At 46.1% G+C, this 14,833-nt stretch overlaps 1 protein-coding gene across 5 annotated transcripts in view; it reads left to right on the plus strand.

Moving 5' to 3' along the window:
- Positions 1–1,840: 1,840 nt before the first annotated feature.
- Positions 1,841–14,833, plus strand: part of SP2 (Sp2 transcription factor) — a 29,104-nt gene continuing 16,111 nt past the window's right edge. For 3 of the 5 annotated variants that reach the window (XM_069751724.1, XM_069751726.1, XM_069751728.1), the window contains exons 1-4: positions 2,127–2,253; positions 6,802–6,964; positions 7,847–7,915; positions 11,700–12,563. In XM_069751724.1, the coding sequence (XP_069607825.1) occupies positions 7,853–7,915; positions 11,700–12,563 (927 nt within the window). In that variant the 5' untranslated portion in view covers positions 2,127–2,253; positions 6,802–6,964; positions 7,847–7,852. Of the gene's footprint in view, positions 1,950–2,126; positions 2,254–6,801; positions 6,965–7,846; positions 7,916–11,699; positions 12,564–14,833 lie in introns of those variants that run through there. The other 2 variants (XM_069751725.1, XM_069751727.1) reach the window with 1 other exon arrangement.

Raw genomic sequence — 14,833 nt, forward strand, 5'->3', positions numbered from 1 at the left:
AGTCATTGGACGTGGTATATCTCGATTTTTCCAAAGCGTTTGATACCGTGCCGCACAAGAGGTTGGTACACAAAATGAGAATGCTTGGCCTGGGGGAAAATGTGTGTAAATGGGTTAGTAACTGGCTTAGTGATAGAAAGCAGAGGGTGGTTATAAATGGTATAGTCTCTAACTGGGTCGCTGTGACCAGTGGGGTACCGCAGGGGTCAGTATTGGGACCTGTTCTCTTCAACATATTCATTAATGATCTGGTAGAAGGTTTACACAGTAAAATATCGATATTTGCAGATGATACAAAACTATGTAAAGCAGTTAATACAAGAGAAGATAGTATTCTGCTACAGATGGATCTGGATAAGTTGGAAACTTGGGCTGAAAGGTGGCAGATGAGGTTTAACAATGATAAATGTAAGGTTATACACATGGGAAGAAGGAATCAATATCACCATTACACACTGAACGGGAAACCACTGGGTAAATCTGACAGGGAGAAGGACTTGGGGATCCTAGTTAATGATAAACTTACCTGGAGCAGCCAGTGCCAGGCAGCAGCTGCCAAGGCAAACAGGATCATGGGGTGCATTAAAAGAGGTCTGGATACACATGATGAGAGCATTATACTGCCTCTGTACAAATCCCTAGTTAGACCGCACATGGAGTACTGTGTCCAGTTTTGGGCACCGGTGCTCAGGAAGGATATAATGGAACTAGAGAGAGTACAAAGGAGGGCAACAAAATTAATAAAGGGGATGGGAGAACTACAATACCCAGATAGATTAGCAAAATTAGGATTATTTAGTCTAGAAAAAAGACGACTGAGGGGCGATCTAATAACCATGTATAAGTATATAAGGGGACAATACAAATATCTCGCTGAGGATCTGTTTATACCAAGGAAGGTGACGGGCACAAGGGGGCATTCTTTGCGTCTGGAGGAGAGAAGGTTTTTCCACCAACATAGAAGAGGATTCTTTACTGTTAGGGCAGTGAGAATCTGGAATTGCTTGCCTGAGGAGGTGGTGATGGCGAACTCAGTCGAGGGGTTCAAGAGAGGCCTGGATGTCTTCCTGGAGCAGAACAATATTGTATCATACAATTATTAGGTTCTGTAGAAGGACGTAGATCTGGGTATTTATTATGATGGAATATAGGCTGAACTGGATGGACAAATGTCTTTTTTCGGCCTTACTAACTATGTTACTATGTTACTATGTTACTAAGACCCAACACTCTGGATGAGCTTAAGGCCGCTATTGAAGCATCCTGGGCCTCCATAACATCTCAGCAGTGTCACAGGCTGATTGCCTCCATGCCACGCCGCATTGAAGCAGTCATTTCTGCAAAAGGATTCCCGACCAAGTATCGAGTGCATAACTGAACATTATTATTTGTTGGTTTTTTTGTTTGTTATTAAAAAACACTTTTATTTGATTGGATGGGTGAAATATGCTAATTTATTGAGACAGGTTTTTTGGGTTATCAGGAGTTGTATGCCAAAATCATCAGTATTAAAACAATAAAAGACCTGACAAATTTCAGTAGGTGGATAATGAATCTATAATATATGAAAGTTTAATTGTAATCATTACATTATGGTAAATAATGAAATTTAACACTATATGCTAATTTTTTGAGAAGGACCTGTATACTGGAGCGTCTTCTTATATGTAGGTAGCACGTCTCCAGCAGTGAACTCAACTCACTGGCCCTAAAAGTGTAGTGCTTGCTAGGCTCAGTCTCCGAAAACATGGCGGCGCGGCCCTCTACTTGGAATCAGTGAGAAAACAGAGAGAGCGCGCTCTAGTGACTATCATGAGGTAACCCCTCTAAGCGCTACAGCCAATCGCGTAGTGTTGCCGGACCGCTCCCATTGGCTGCTCATAGAACGTGGTTAGTGAACTGCACCAAAGCTGCACATCTCCGAGACTCTGCACAACTTTACGTGACATGTAAGTGCAAGGGCAAGTAGTAACATAGTTTAGGGAGCCAGTACACGCCCAAAGCATGTGATGGTAAAAAGACTATTTCTGATTGGTTACTGGTAATGCCCATCAGTGTACTAATCAGCAGTCTCATTGTTGATTGGTCCAATCGCTTGTCCATCTTTCACCAACCTATCGGCGATTGGTGGCTAACTGCGTCACTCCGTTGGGGGAAGCGGATGGTTGGCTGCGTGTCCGCAGGTTGGGGAAGGCGGAACATTGTGAGTTTCGGTGCGGGCTCGGTAACAGGAGATGTGCTGGGAGATAACGGGTGAGTTTGACGCTTCCGGTATGTACGTGGGGACGACGCGGAAGACGGGGATTGTTTCTTTTTTCTTTCTGTTACCGAAGCTAGGGTGGGGCTGATACAGGGTGGGCGCTTCCGGGGAGGGGCGGGACTGGTGTAAACAGGATGTTTTATATTGGGGCACTGCACTACAGGGGGAGAAGTGTGGGTCCAAGAGCTGACTATCCCAGTTCTGTGGAGCAGCCGGGACCCGGGTAATAACCGTCCACTTACACCCAGGGCTGCTCTGTGCAGTCCCATGTAACAGCACCAGGCCATGGGGCCTCTCTGCTGTGCAGCCCCATGTAACAGCACCAGCCATGGGGCCTCTCTACTGTGCAGCCCCATGTAACAGCACCAGGCCATGGGGCCTCTGTACTGTGCAGCCCCATGTAACAGCACCAGGCCATGGGGGCCTCTGTGCTGTGCAGCCCCATGTAACAGCACCTGGCCATGGGGACCTCTCTGCTGTGCAGCCCCATGTAACAGCGCTAGCCATGGGGCATCTCTACTGTGCAGCCCCATGTAACAGCTCCAGGCCATGGGGGCCTCTCTGCTGTGCAGCCCCATGTAACAGCACCAGGCCATGGGGGCCTCTCTGCTGTGCAGCCCCATGTAACAGCACTAGGCCATGGGGGCCTCTGCTGTGCAACCCCATGTAACAGCAGCAGGCCATGGGGGCCTCTGCTGTGCAGCCCCATGTAACAGCACCAGGCCATGGGGGCCTCTCTGCTGTGCAGCTGCCAAACCTTCCCACAGAGCGTCCATTCTGCGCCCCCCAAAGAGGCTTCTCTGTTAATGAGGAGAGTAAAGTGTGTACGTGCCGCTGTTACCGCCACCAGGACAGTAGGAACTATGGTGGAGTTTGTACACGGCGTTCCCTCGGGCAGGGTCCGCTCTCCTCCTGCATTGGTCGGTGACTCGCTTTGTTCAAGATTATTGTGCTTGTTTTTATTATGTATACCCCTCCTCACTTGTAAAGCGCCGTGGAATAAATGGCGCTATAATAATGATAACCTGTTGAGCGACATTAATAGTCACTGGTTCTTGTCTTGTAAATCTGAATTTCTCCCTTTTACGAGCGCCTGTTGACCATTGTATGGCCGCAGGCTCGGACTGGCCCATGGGGGGCAGGTGAATCTCCCGGTGGCCCCTTCTGCAGGCATGAGCTCCTCATCCACTATACTAGCAAGTAGTTGGCACTTGTTTAACTATGCACTGATCTCATCATTGAACAGACTTTCCAGTGCATCAGTATATAGAAGCAGAGGTAAATCTGTGATTCAGGGTAAGGTAATCTTAGGATACTTTCACACTAGCGTTTTCTGCAATCCGTCACAATGCGTCGTTTTGCAGAAAAAACGCATCCTGCAAAAGTGCTTGCAGGATGCGTTTTTTCCCCATAGACTTGTATTGACGACGCATTGCGACGGATTGCCACACGTCGCATCCGTCGTGCGACGGATGCGTCGTGCTTCTGCGGACCGTCGGGAGCCAAAAAACGCTACATGTAACGTTTTTTGCTCCTGACGGACCGCTTTTTACGACCGCGCATGCGCGGCCGGAACTCCGCCCTCACCTCCCCGCACCTTACAATGGGGCAGCGGATGCGCCGGAGAAATGCATCCGCTGCCTCCATTGTGCAATGCGCTAAACGCTAGCGTCGGAATCTCTGCCCGACACATTGCGACGGGGAGATTCCGACGCTAGTGTGAAAGAAGCCTCATATAACTGAGCAGTGGGTCCCAGAACCAATGTTACTGGGAGGCCTTTGCCAGCCGAGTCCAACTCTGTGTGCCAACATAAACAATCCGATCACCCGACGAGCATATTGTTCACTAGCCCTCTACGTCATGTCTTCCCAGGACAACTGAGTGGTAATGAACATGGCCACCTTGTCATCCATGCATTGTTATACAGCTTCCTAGACTCTAGACCTACCTAATAGAAGCCCTGAGAATCACCTCCTATTAAAAAGCATGAAGAGCCCTTGATTTGATTAGCTGGCCTGGTATGACGACGTCGCTGCGGCGTGTCTCGCATGTGACATTGCACCAAAAGAGCCATGTATCCTGGGAGATAGGAAGCTGTTCTCAGGGCTCCCATCCAGCAGCCACAGTGAGAAGTGATCAATGGACTGGATCCCGTGAATCAGTTCCCATCAACTCCACCACATAGGTATACTAGGACATAAGTGCAATCGGTTGTTAGTAAGATTTCATAGAACTGCCCTAGAGTTCAGCTACCAGTCTGACATCACCTGATGAGGAATACAGTGGGGAAGGGAATTTTGCTACTCACTACAGACATTGACCAAGTTGTCCAGTTATACATTTCTTAAAGGGGTTGTCCACTATTGGGAAACCCCTTACTGATGAGCACCATGATGTGAAAAATAAATTGATGTTCATCTCTCTACTCCTCCATACTCAGTGTTGTGCTGGGGTCACCCAGAGGGCCATACGGAGCTGATTGGCTGCAGTGTTCACATTTTGTCCAATAGCAAGAAACACATTGAATATCCCTTTTTTTACCTCTCTGGGCCATTAATAAAAGGTTGTTCAGTACTGGACAATCCCTTTAACCCCTTTCCGATGTTGGGCATAGTAGTAGGCCCACGTCAGACTACCCCTGTCATGTGACCAGAAAGGTGCGGGCTCCACACCAATGGTGTAGTTCTAAAGTACAACTTGTCCCGTAAAAAACAAGCCCTCACATGGCCATATTGACCAAAAAAATAAAAAGTTATGGCTCTGGGAAGAAGGGGACCAAAAACAGAAATTCAAAAACTGAAATACCCTTGGTTGTTAAGGGGTTAAGCTATCACTGGCAATTTCCCCGCCCGATGTTCAATGGCGAAATTAAAATTCTGCAGGGACAGAAACCATCTGGTGACCCGAGTATTCCTCTCCTTGGCGTTTCTCATCCATACCAAGGGTGAATGATCTGTCACCAAGCGAAACGGTCGACCGAGTAAATAATAGCATATGGACTCCAATGCCCACCTAATGGCGAGGCACTCCTCCTCCACTACGCTATAATTTTTCTCAGCCGGGGTGAGGGGATATATCTTGACCCTCGCATATGATCCCCCTCACTGCCTCACACCATGTACAGGGGAGCTGTTTTTTTATTATCTTTTTTTATTCCAGTGTTACTGAAGCTATTTTTTGTGAATTTTAAAAATAGAAGCAAAAATAAAAAGAGAACTCTTTCCAGATTGCAAAAACAAATGCAACTTTACTTATTTGTAATCTTTGTGTGGAATTTCTGCATCTGTTTAGATTTTTTTTTTTTTTAGATTTGTGAGAATGAGACCAGAGTTTGTCTTTGGATCTGCCCTGTCAAGCACCTGATTATTGCCAGTCCATCTCGGCTGGTATTGCTGGAGGTTACACTTTGTGACCATACATTACAGTGGCTGTTTCACTGGAATTTTAGTGTATGTCCACCCAGGCCGGTAGAAGAGCTCTGAATAAATGTTATCCACATGTAGGTTGTTTTTTGCATGGATATGACCTATAGTGTAGATTTCTATATCCATGGTATGTTAATTTCTGTTGTGGATTAATACTTTGGATTTCAGCTGTTTCAATTTGTCACAGATCTGCAGCTATTTTTTTTTCTACTGATGGACCAGTTCTTCGTATCACAGGATGACCATGGCTTTCAATGTTTAATCATGGGATATCCTCAGTGGGCGACCATCCCTTTAATTGTCATTGTGCTCTAGCAGAGTATGGGTCATCTTTGAGATGACTTTTTTTGACAGCATAAGTATTCAGTCTGCAGTCACTAAAGGGACTACAGACTTGTGAATCCTCCCAACACACAGTGCGCACTGTCAGGATTCTCCGAGTGATATCCATACTTCCAACCACATTCCGACTAGATGTTTGTAGTCTCGATCAATTTACTTGTATTGAGCAGGGCCACGCACGTACCCTGCGTCGGTCAGCCGGAAAGCAGAGCGGTGACGTCACCACTCTGCTTTCCGGCCGCTGTGCTCACAGCCAGTACAGGAGGAGTGCAGAGAAGCAGAGCGCCGGGGACAGACAGCGGTAGGTAAGTATGTAGTGTTTGTTTTTTTTTACTTTTACGCTGGTAACCAGGGTAAACATAGGGTTACTAAGCGCGGCTCTGCGCTTAGTAACCCGATGTTTACCCTGGTTACCAGTGAAGACATCGCTGGATCGGTGTCACACACGCCGATCCAGCGCCGAAATAAAGTTCTGGACTTTGTTCAGCGACCAACGATCTCCCAGCAGGGGCCTGATCGTTGGTTGCTGTCACACATAACGATTTCATTAACGATATCGTTGCTACGTCACAAAAAGCAACGATATCGTTAACGATATCGTTATGTGTGAAGGTACCTTTATAGCAAAGTGCTCCTGGAGCTCTCCCTATGGAGTGGGATGTATGGTAATATCACATATAAACACCCTATAAGCGGCTGCAGGGGTTCCCATTGTGCAGGCTTCCTCACTTGTTTTTGGGATTTAATAAATGATAAATGTTTTTATATTTTAGGGTTCTGAGTTGCTTGTCCTGCAGTAAGTGGAGAAATTCAGGAATGTCAGTCTTTAGCTCACGGATAGATTTATTATATGAGAAGACCTTGGGAAGAAAATCCAGTCTCTGAGATGAACCAGCTCCATTGCACCTACTAGTCTCTTGTTAGTGAGGAGTGAAGGTCAGTATCACAGCCATATCTTCGTATCTCTTCATACTTCGTCCCGGACTTCATGCTCCAGTAAACTTTGTTTTGCTGTACTTCTTATCGCAGGTTGTGTTGGCACGGTCCTTGTTGTACCCGGCAGGTACACTGTTGTACGGTTTTGTGCCGTACTCTTTACTCTCTGCAGCCTGCAGATTTGTCAGTGCCGCTTTAGGACAGAATATAAGAAATTGTGGACTGATATTGGACAAGTATCACAATATATTTATGAAGTTTTGTCAGTTTTTTTTCATGGAAATTATTTCTGTATATAAATTGTAAGATTGTGTTTAAAGGTGCAATTAAAGGGAACCAGTCGTGTTCAGAGACTATGTATCTGAAGATAGATATAGGTGTACTCTGCAGGTTAATAGTTTTTCTATTTAGTTTTGCGTTTGACTGGTTATTGGATCAGTGGTGAAATTGGGTGTTATTCTCCCTTCAGCCACTTGTTTCCAGTGATCAGGGCGGTGAACCCCTGTCTTTTGATTGACAGCGGTTTCCGCATACACATATTGCACACACGTACACTGCATAGTAGGCTGTCAAATCTGCCGGGGAGTGATTACAGAGCTCTTCCTGTGTATAGAGCAGTGACAGTTACAGCTCCCAGATTACTGAAAGCCAGCGACTGCAGGGAGAATAAAACGTTATTTTCTCCCTGTAACCATGCTTACAGTAAGTTGGCTACACAGCATTTAAATGTGATTTATCTACAGATTACCCCTATGTAAGGTTGAAGATGAGGTTTATATTAGATATTTCTCTGCTACAGTTTGTATATGTAGAAACTAGCAACTTAATAATGTCTTTTTGCTCTTTCTATAATTAATAAACTATTTCTGCCATTCTGTATAGTTCATTATGACTGCAACCGCTGCCGTGAGTCCCAGTGAGTACCTGCAACCTGCCGTTTCCACTGCTCAGGTATGTCTGTTTTTATAGATGTGATTGTAGAAAAATGACAGAACCCATTGTTGTTTATGTCAATGGGCTGTAGACAAGCTGTACAAAAGTCTTAAATCAGATTCTCATGTTATTCTCAAGAGTGTATATACCGATATGTATGTGTATATACATGTACACGCCGGTATATACACACTCGAGAATAACATTTTGAGTATGTGTGTGTATATATCTATATATGTATATATCAAGAACATGTGTTTACTAACTCTAGAAAACATATTATTATGGTTATAAAAAGACACGTCCATCAAGTTCGACAAGGGATAGAAGATGATAAAAGGAATGGGGTATATTTACACCCACAATACATGATCCAGCTTTCCCCATCAAAGCTAATCTTTCCCTCCTGATCCCAATTATCAATCGACGGCATCAAACATTCAGAGAATTTTATGCATTTACGTAATTATTTATTTTCTTCTAAAAACGCATCTAAACTCCTTTTGAAACAATCGATGATTCCCACTTTGGCAAGCTCCTTAGGTGGAGTATTCTTATGGTAAGGGAGCCTTGTCTCCTTAGACTGTTGGACCTTTCTCCAGATGGAAGGAGTGTTCCTTTTTCTCTTTAACATGATACAGATTTACGTAGATTTTTTTTTTTTTTTTCTTATATGGGTCATTTTTCGTACTAGTTCTAGTTGTTCATATTTCCCCTTAGAAGTATCTTCTCAAGACTAAATAAATGTAACTCTTTTAATCTTTTCTCATAACCAAGATCCTTCATGCCCTTATCAGTTTGTGGCTCTTTGTACCTTTTCTAACTCTAGGCTATCCTGTCTATGATCTGGTGCCCAGAATGGAACATCATATTCTAGATGAGGTTGAACTAATGCTTTGTAAAGTGGTAGTGGTACATCCCTGTCTCTCAAGTTTATACTTCTTTTAATACATGACAGTACCCTGCTGGCCTTAGAAGCCACTGATTAACTTTGCATGCTGTTTAGTCTGTAATCTACAAGGACCTTCTATACAAGTTACTCTTCTAGTTTTACTACCCTCGAACATATGGTGGTTGGCTGGTATTAGTGCTCATGTCCATAACTTTAAAGGGAACCTGTCTCCAAGTTTTTCCCATACAAAAAAAAGGCCACCACCATTGGGGCCTTGTTAACGGCATACTGGAATACTATGGAAAAAAAAGTCCCGAATCCAGTCTGCAGATCCCCAAATATAGCTTTTATTATACTAGCAGACTGTGCAGTCCGGTCTGATGGGCGTCTCTGGTCTACATCATCCACACAGTTCCCAGTATCGCACTTCTGCTACCCTTCTGAGGGCAAAGCATAGTACTATAGTTTGCATGCGCTGGCTTTACTTCAGGGTCATTGGCGCTTTTTGGCCTTTTTGGCTCATGCGCGCTAGAGTACTTTGCCCTCGGTAGGGCAGACAGAAGTGCGTCGGCATCTCTGTCCAGGTTTCTACTCGCCTCTTTATAAAAACTAATAGGACTAGCTATCACTATATACACTGCTCAAAAAAATAAAGGGAACACTAAAATCCCACATCCTAGATATCACTGAATGAAATATTCCATTTGTAAATCTTTATTCATTACATAGTGGAATGTGTTGAGAACAATAAAACCTAAAAATGATCAACGTAAATCACATCTCACGGAGGTCTGAAGTTGGAATGATGCTCAAAATCAAAGTGGAAAATGAAGTTACAGGCTGATCCAACTTCAGTGGAATGCCTCAAGACAAGGAAATGATGCTCAGCAGTATGTGTGGTCTCCGTGTGCCTGTATGATCTCCGTACAACGCCTGGGCATGCTCCTGATGAGGCAGCGGATGGTCTCCTGAGGGATCTCCTCCCAGACCTGGACTAAAGCGTCAGCCACCTCCTGGACAGTCTGTGGTGCAACGTGACGTTGGTAGATGATGCGAGACATGATGTCCCAGATGTGTTCAATCGGATTCAGGTCTGGGGAACAGGCGGGCCAGTCCATAGCTTCAAATTCATCTTGCAGGAACTGCTGACACACTTCCGCCATAAGAGGTCTGGCATTGTCCTGCATTAGGAGGGACCCAGGGCCAAGCGCACCAGCATATGGTCTCACAAGGGGTCTGAGGATCTCATCTCAATACCTAATGGCAGTCAGGCTACCTCTGGGGAGCACATGGAGGGCTGTGCAGATCTCCAAAGAAATGCCACCCCACGCCATTACTGACCCACTGCCAAACCGGTCATGCTGAAGGATGTTGCAGGCCGCAGATTGCTCTCCATGGCATCTCCAGACTCTGTCACGTCTGTCACACGTGCTCAGAGTGAACCTGCTTTCATCTGTGAAGAGCACAAAGCACCAGTGGCGAATTTGCCAATCCTGGTGTTCTGTGGCAAATGCCAAGCGTCCTGCACGGTGTTGGGCTGTGAGCACAACCCCTATCTTTGGACGTCGGGCACTCCGACCATCCTCATGGAGTCGGTTTCTAATCATTTGTGCAGACACATGCACATTTGTGGCCTGCTGGAGGTCATTTTGCAGGGCTCTGGCAGTGCTCCTCCTGTTTCTCCTTGCACAAAGGCAGAGGTAGCGGTCATGCTGCTGGGTTGTTGCCCTCCTGCGGCCCCCTCCACATCTCCTGGTATACTGGCCTGTCTCCTGGTAGCGCCTCCAGCCTCTGGACACTACGCTGACAGACACAGCAAACCTTCTTGCCACAGCTCGCATTGATGTGCCATCCTGGATGAGCTGTACTACCTGAGCCACTTGTGTGGGTTGTAGAGTCTGTCTCATGCTACCACAAGTTTGAAAGCACAACCAACATTCAAAAGTAACCAAAACATCAGCCAGAAAGCATTGGTTCTGACATGTGGCCTGTGGTCCCCACCTGCAGAACCACTCCTTTATTGAGGGTGTTTTGATAATTGCCAATAAGTTCCATCTGTTGTCTATTCCATTTGCACAACAGCATGTGAAATTGATTGTCGAACCGTGTTGCTTCCTAAGTGGACAATTTGATTTCACAAATGTTTGATTTACTTGGAGTTATATTCTGTTGTTTACGTGTTCCCTTTATTTTTTTGAGCAGTGTATATTGTTGTTGTTCTCTATCACATACCACTGCATATATAGATAGAGCGGGCCACAGCACTTTTCCATCACACAGATTCAAAGGAACAAGGAATTCCACTAGGTAAAATGGGTGACAAGTTATCAAGCAAAACCTTCTGCGCCAAGCACCTAACAAAGTGTTGTGTATTTAGCACAATAAATATTGCTTTATACATTACCACCTGTTTTGATCTATTTCTCTCATACTTATAGTCCTGCACATTGTTTGTTACAGGCTCCTCAAACTACTTTTACCCGGAAAAGCCGTTTTTGAAAATGGGCACCACATAGGCCTTTTAACGTTTGCTTGGTACAATACCAGTCTCTAACAATGATGTATGTGGATGGGGGTGGATGGGGGAGGACTGGGGGGGGGGGGGCAGCAATAACTTTCTGTGACTGTATTCCAGAGCGATATGCATTCTATATACCACATTAGTCATATATTCTTAGCTAGAGACCGTTCGTTTAGGGGAAAATATCTCTAGAACATATGACTTTTTTTTAGAATGTGTAAGAACCTGACATAAAGTTCCTGAATAAAATCTGTGGCATACGCAGTCGAGTTGTGCCCTATATACCTCCGGGTGCGGAGTGTACTAAGTTGGCATACATGAGCCTGTTAGTTTTGTGTCCAGTCTGTTTACCATGTAACAAGGCATCTGTGCTTTATTCATCCATCTAGGACACGCAGCCCTCTCCTCTGGCTCTCCTGGCAGCCACTTGCAGTAAGATCGGTCCTCCTGCAGTTGAAACAGCTGTAACTACCCCTGTACCACAACGACCTAGTCGCAAAAGGTTGATACCTATAAAACCTGCGCCATTACCAGTGAGTCCCGGAAAAACAAGTATAGGACTTCTAAATGCCAAAGGGAATGTGATCCAGATTCCACAACTGGGGACAGGAAATGGGCAGCTCTTCTTCACCGTACAGAACCCAGGCGCTAAGGCCGGACGCTATCAAGCTTTGCAGACTTCTCCTCAGGCAGTTTCACAGACTCTTGGCACTCAGTTTCAGATTATTAATCCTAATGATGGTGGCACGACCCTTCAGCTCACTCCACACTCCAGTTCTACAAAACATGTGCCCATAAAGCCTGCCCCTCCACAGAAAAACAGCAATGTGATGAAGCTGACTGGAACTGCTGGCAACAACCTCACTTTGTCACTGCCTCTCAATAATCTGTCTGACAGCTCCTCTGACATTTGCAGTCAGCTTGTTCCTAGCAGGCAGAGTAAAAAGCCTCGCAAGAAGCCCCCGCCACCAGGGCCAACACCTGGCTCTCCCACCCAGGAGCAGGTGGAGACTGTATTAATTGAAACAACTGCAGACAATATCCTCCAAGCCGGAAACAACCTACTGATTGTCCAGAGCCCCAATGCAGGTCAGCATGCTGTACTCCAGCTTGTACAGCCCAAAGCGGAGACGCAGCTGGTGCAGATACCACAACAGGCACTGCGCGTGGTACAAGCAGCCTCAGCTACACTGCCAACAGTGCCACAAAAGCCAGTACAAACTGTCCAGAGCACAGATGCTTTTCCCACACAGGTATGGAAGTATTTTCTCACTTTTAATTCTTGTATGATTTTCTGTGACTTTGTACCAACAGGTTTGTGGAATTAAGGGGACATTGCCAGGTTTCAAGATTAGTTTAGGTGCTATTTAAAAGCATTGTCCATCCCTGACTTTATAGAGGTCGTTCACTACTTTACCATTGATGACCTATCTTAATCCATAGTATAGGTCATCACTGTCTGATCAGTTGGGGTCTGACTCCCCCGCCGATCAGCTGTTGCCAGCGGCGGCCCCTGGCCGGAAGTACTTGCTTGCGGAGCAGCTCCATCTCCTGATAGTGGCCGCCGCAGGATACCGAACATCCGCCTCCTATTGATGTTAATAGGCAGACGTGTAGTATCCTGCGGTGACCACTATCAGAAGATGATCAGCTCCGCAAGTGAGATAACAGCTGATTGGTGGGGATGCCAGTTGCTGGACCCCGACCGATCAGACATTGATAACCTTTCCTAAGTATCGGTCATCAATGCTAAAGTAGTGGACAGCCTCTTTAATTTAAAAAAAAAAATGGCCTAGAATACTGAAAATTAGAAAAAAAAAAAAAAGCTATACCATGGGAGAGAAGCAGGACAGAGGCACAGCTGTATGACCTCGGGTTAATGAAGCTGCACACACACAAGGGATTACGGGTGCGACTTCCAAAGAAAAAGAATCTGTTTATCCATAGAAAAGAAAGTGGATAGGCACATACCGTCCCGTGCAAGAAAATCCTTTATTGTGGCATCATAATACCAACAGCAGGCGGATAAAAAGATGGAGCAAATACAGACGACGATCGTTTCGCGCTTACATTGCGCTTCAACAGGTCAGGGCATGGATAGAAAAAAAAGATATAGCTTCAAATTACCCATCCCTCGTTGTTTCTGTTGCAGAACTCCTCTGAACCCCATCTAATAATAATTATAATAATTATTTTATTTCTGTAGTGCCAACATATTCCACAGCACTTTACATTTTATAGAGTACTTGTACAGAAAATAAAAGGCGTTACAGCATACCAATAATCACGTAAACAACAGATACCAAGAAAGGTAAGGGCCCTGCTCGCAAGCTTACACCTGTCTTTGTGCTTCCTTTTCTGACTAAATGGGCATAAGACCAGTATAGCCAAAAGCTTGCCACAACATTGACCATGCCAGTGAATGTTTGTAGTAGTCATGTGTTGTTATTGTCAGAACAGTATGTACTGGGACTGACAAGGCAACCGTGCTGGAAAAGTAACAATGGGATTGGTTAGTTGAGTAAATATTATTTTTTTTATTTTCAGCATTCTGTGCCATTTAACCTCTTCCCGACCTTTGACGTCACATAGGCGTCATGAAAGTCGGTGCCAATCCGACCCATGACGCCTATGTGGCGTCATGGAAAGATCGTGTCCCTGCAGATCGGGTGAAAGGGTTAACTCCCATTTCACCCGATCTGCAGGGACAGGGGGAGTGGTAGTTTAGCCCAGGGGGGGTGGCTTCACCCCCCCCCCCCCCGTGGCTACGATCGCTCTGATTGGCTGTTGAAAGTGAAACTGCCAATCAGAGCGATTTGTAATATTTCACCTATTAAAACTGGTGAAATATTACAATCCAGCCATGGCCGATGCTGCAATATCATCGGCCATGGCTGGAAACACTAATGTGCCCCCACCCCACCGATCGCCCCCCCAGCCCCCCGATCTGTCCGGTACACTGCTCCGGCTCCCCTCCATCCTGTGCTCCGCTCCCCCCGTGCTCTTGTCCGCTCCCCCGTGCTCCAATCACCCCCCCCCCCCCGTGCTCCAATCACCCCCCTGCACTCCGATCCACCCCCCCATGCTCCGTTCCACCCCCCCCGTGCTCCGTTCCACCCCCCCGTGCTCCGTTCAACACCTCCCCTCCCCCCCGTGCTCCGTTCCACCCACCCCATGCTCCGTTCCACCCCCCCCCCCGCGCTCCGATCCACCCCCCACCCCCAGTGATCCCCCCCCACCCCATCATACTTACCGATCCTGCCGGGGTCCGTCCGTCTTCTCCCTGGGCGCCACCATCTTCCAAAATGGCAGGCGCATGCGCAGTGCGCCCGCCGAATCTGCCGGCTGGCAGATTCGTTCCAAAGTGCATTTTGATCACTGAGATAGATTATATCACAGTGATCAAAATAAAAAAAATAATAAATGACCCCCCCCCCTTTGTCACCCCCATAGGTAGGGACAATAAAAAAATAAAGAATTTTTTTTTTTTTTCCACTAATGTTAGAATAGGGTTAGGGCTAGG

The sequence above is a fragment of the Ranitomeya imitator genome, chromosome 2, assembly GCF_032444005.1.
Source record: "Ranitomeya imitator isolate aRanImi1 chromosome 2, aRanImi1.pri, whole genome shotgun sequence".
Taxonomy (NCBI): Eukaryota; Metazoa; Chordata; class Amphibia; order Anura; family Dendrobatidae; genus Ranitomeya; species Ranitomeya imitator.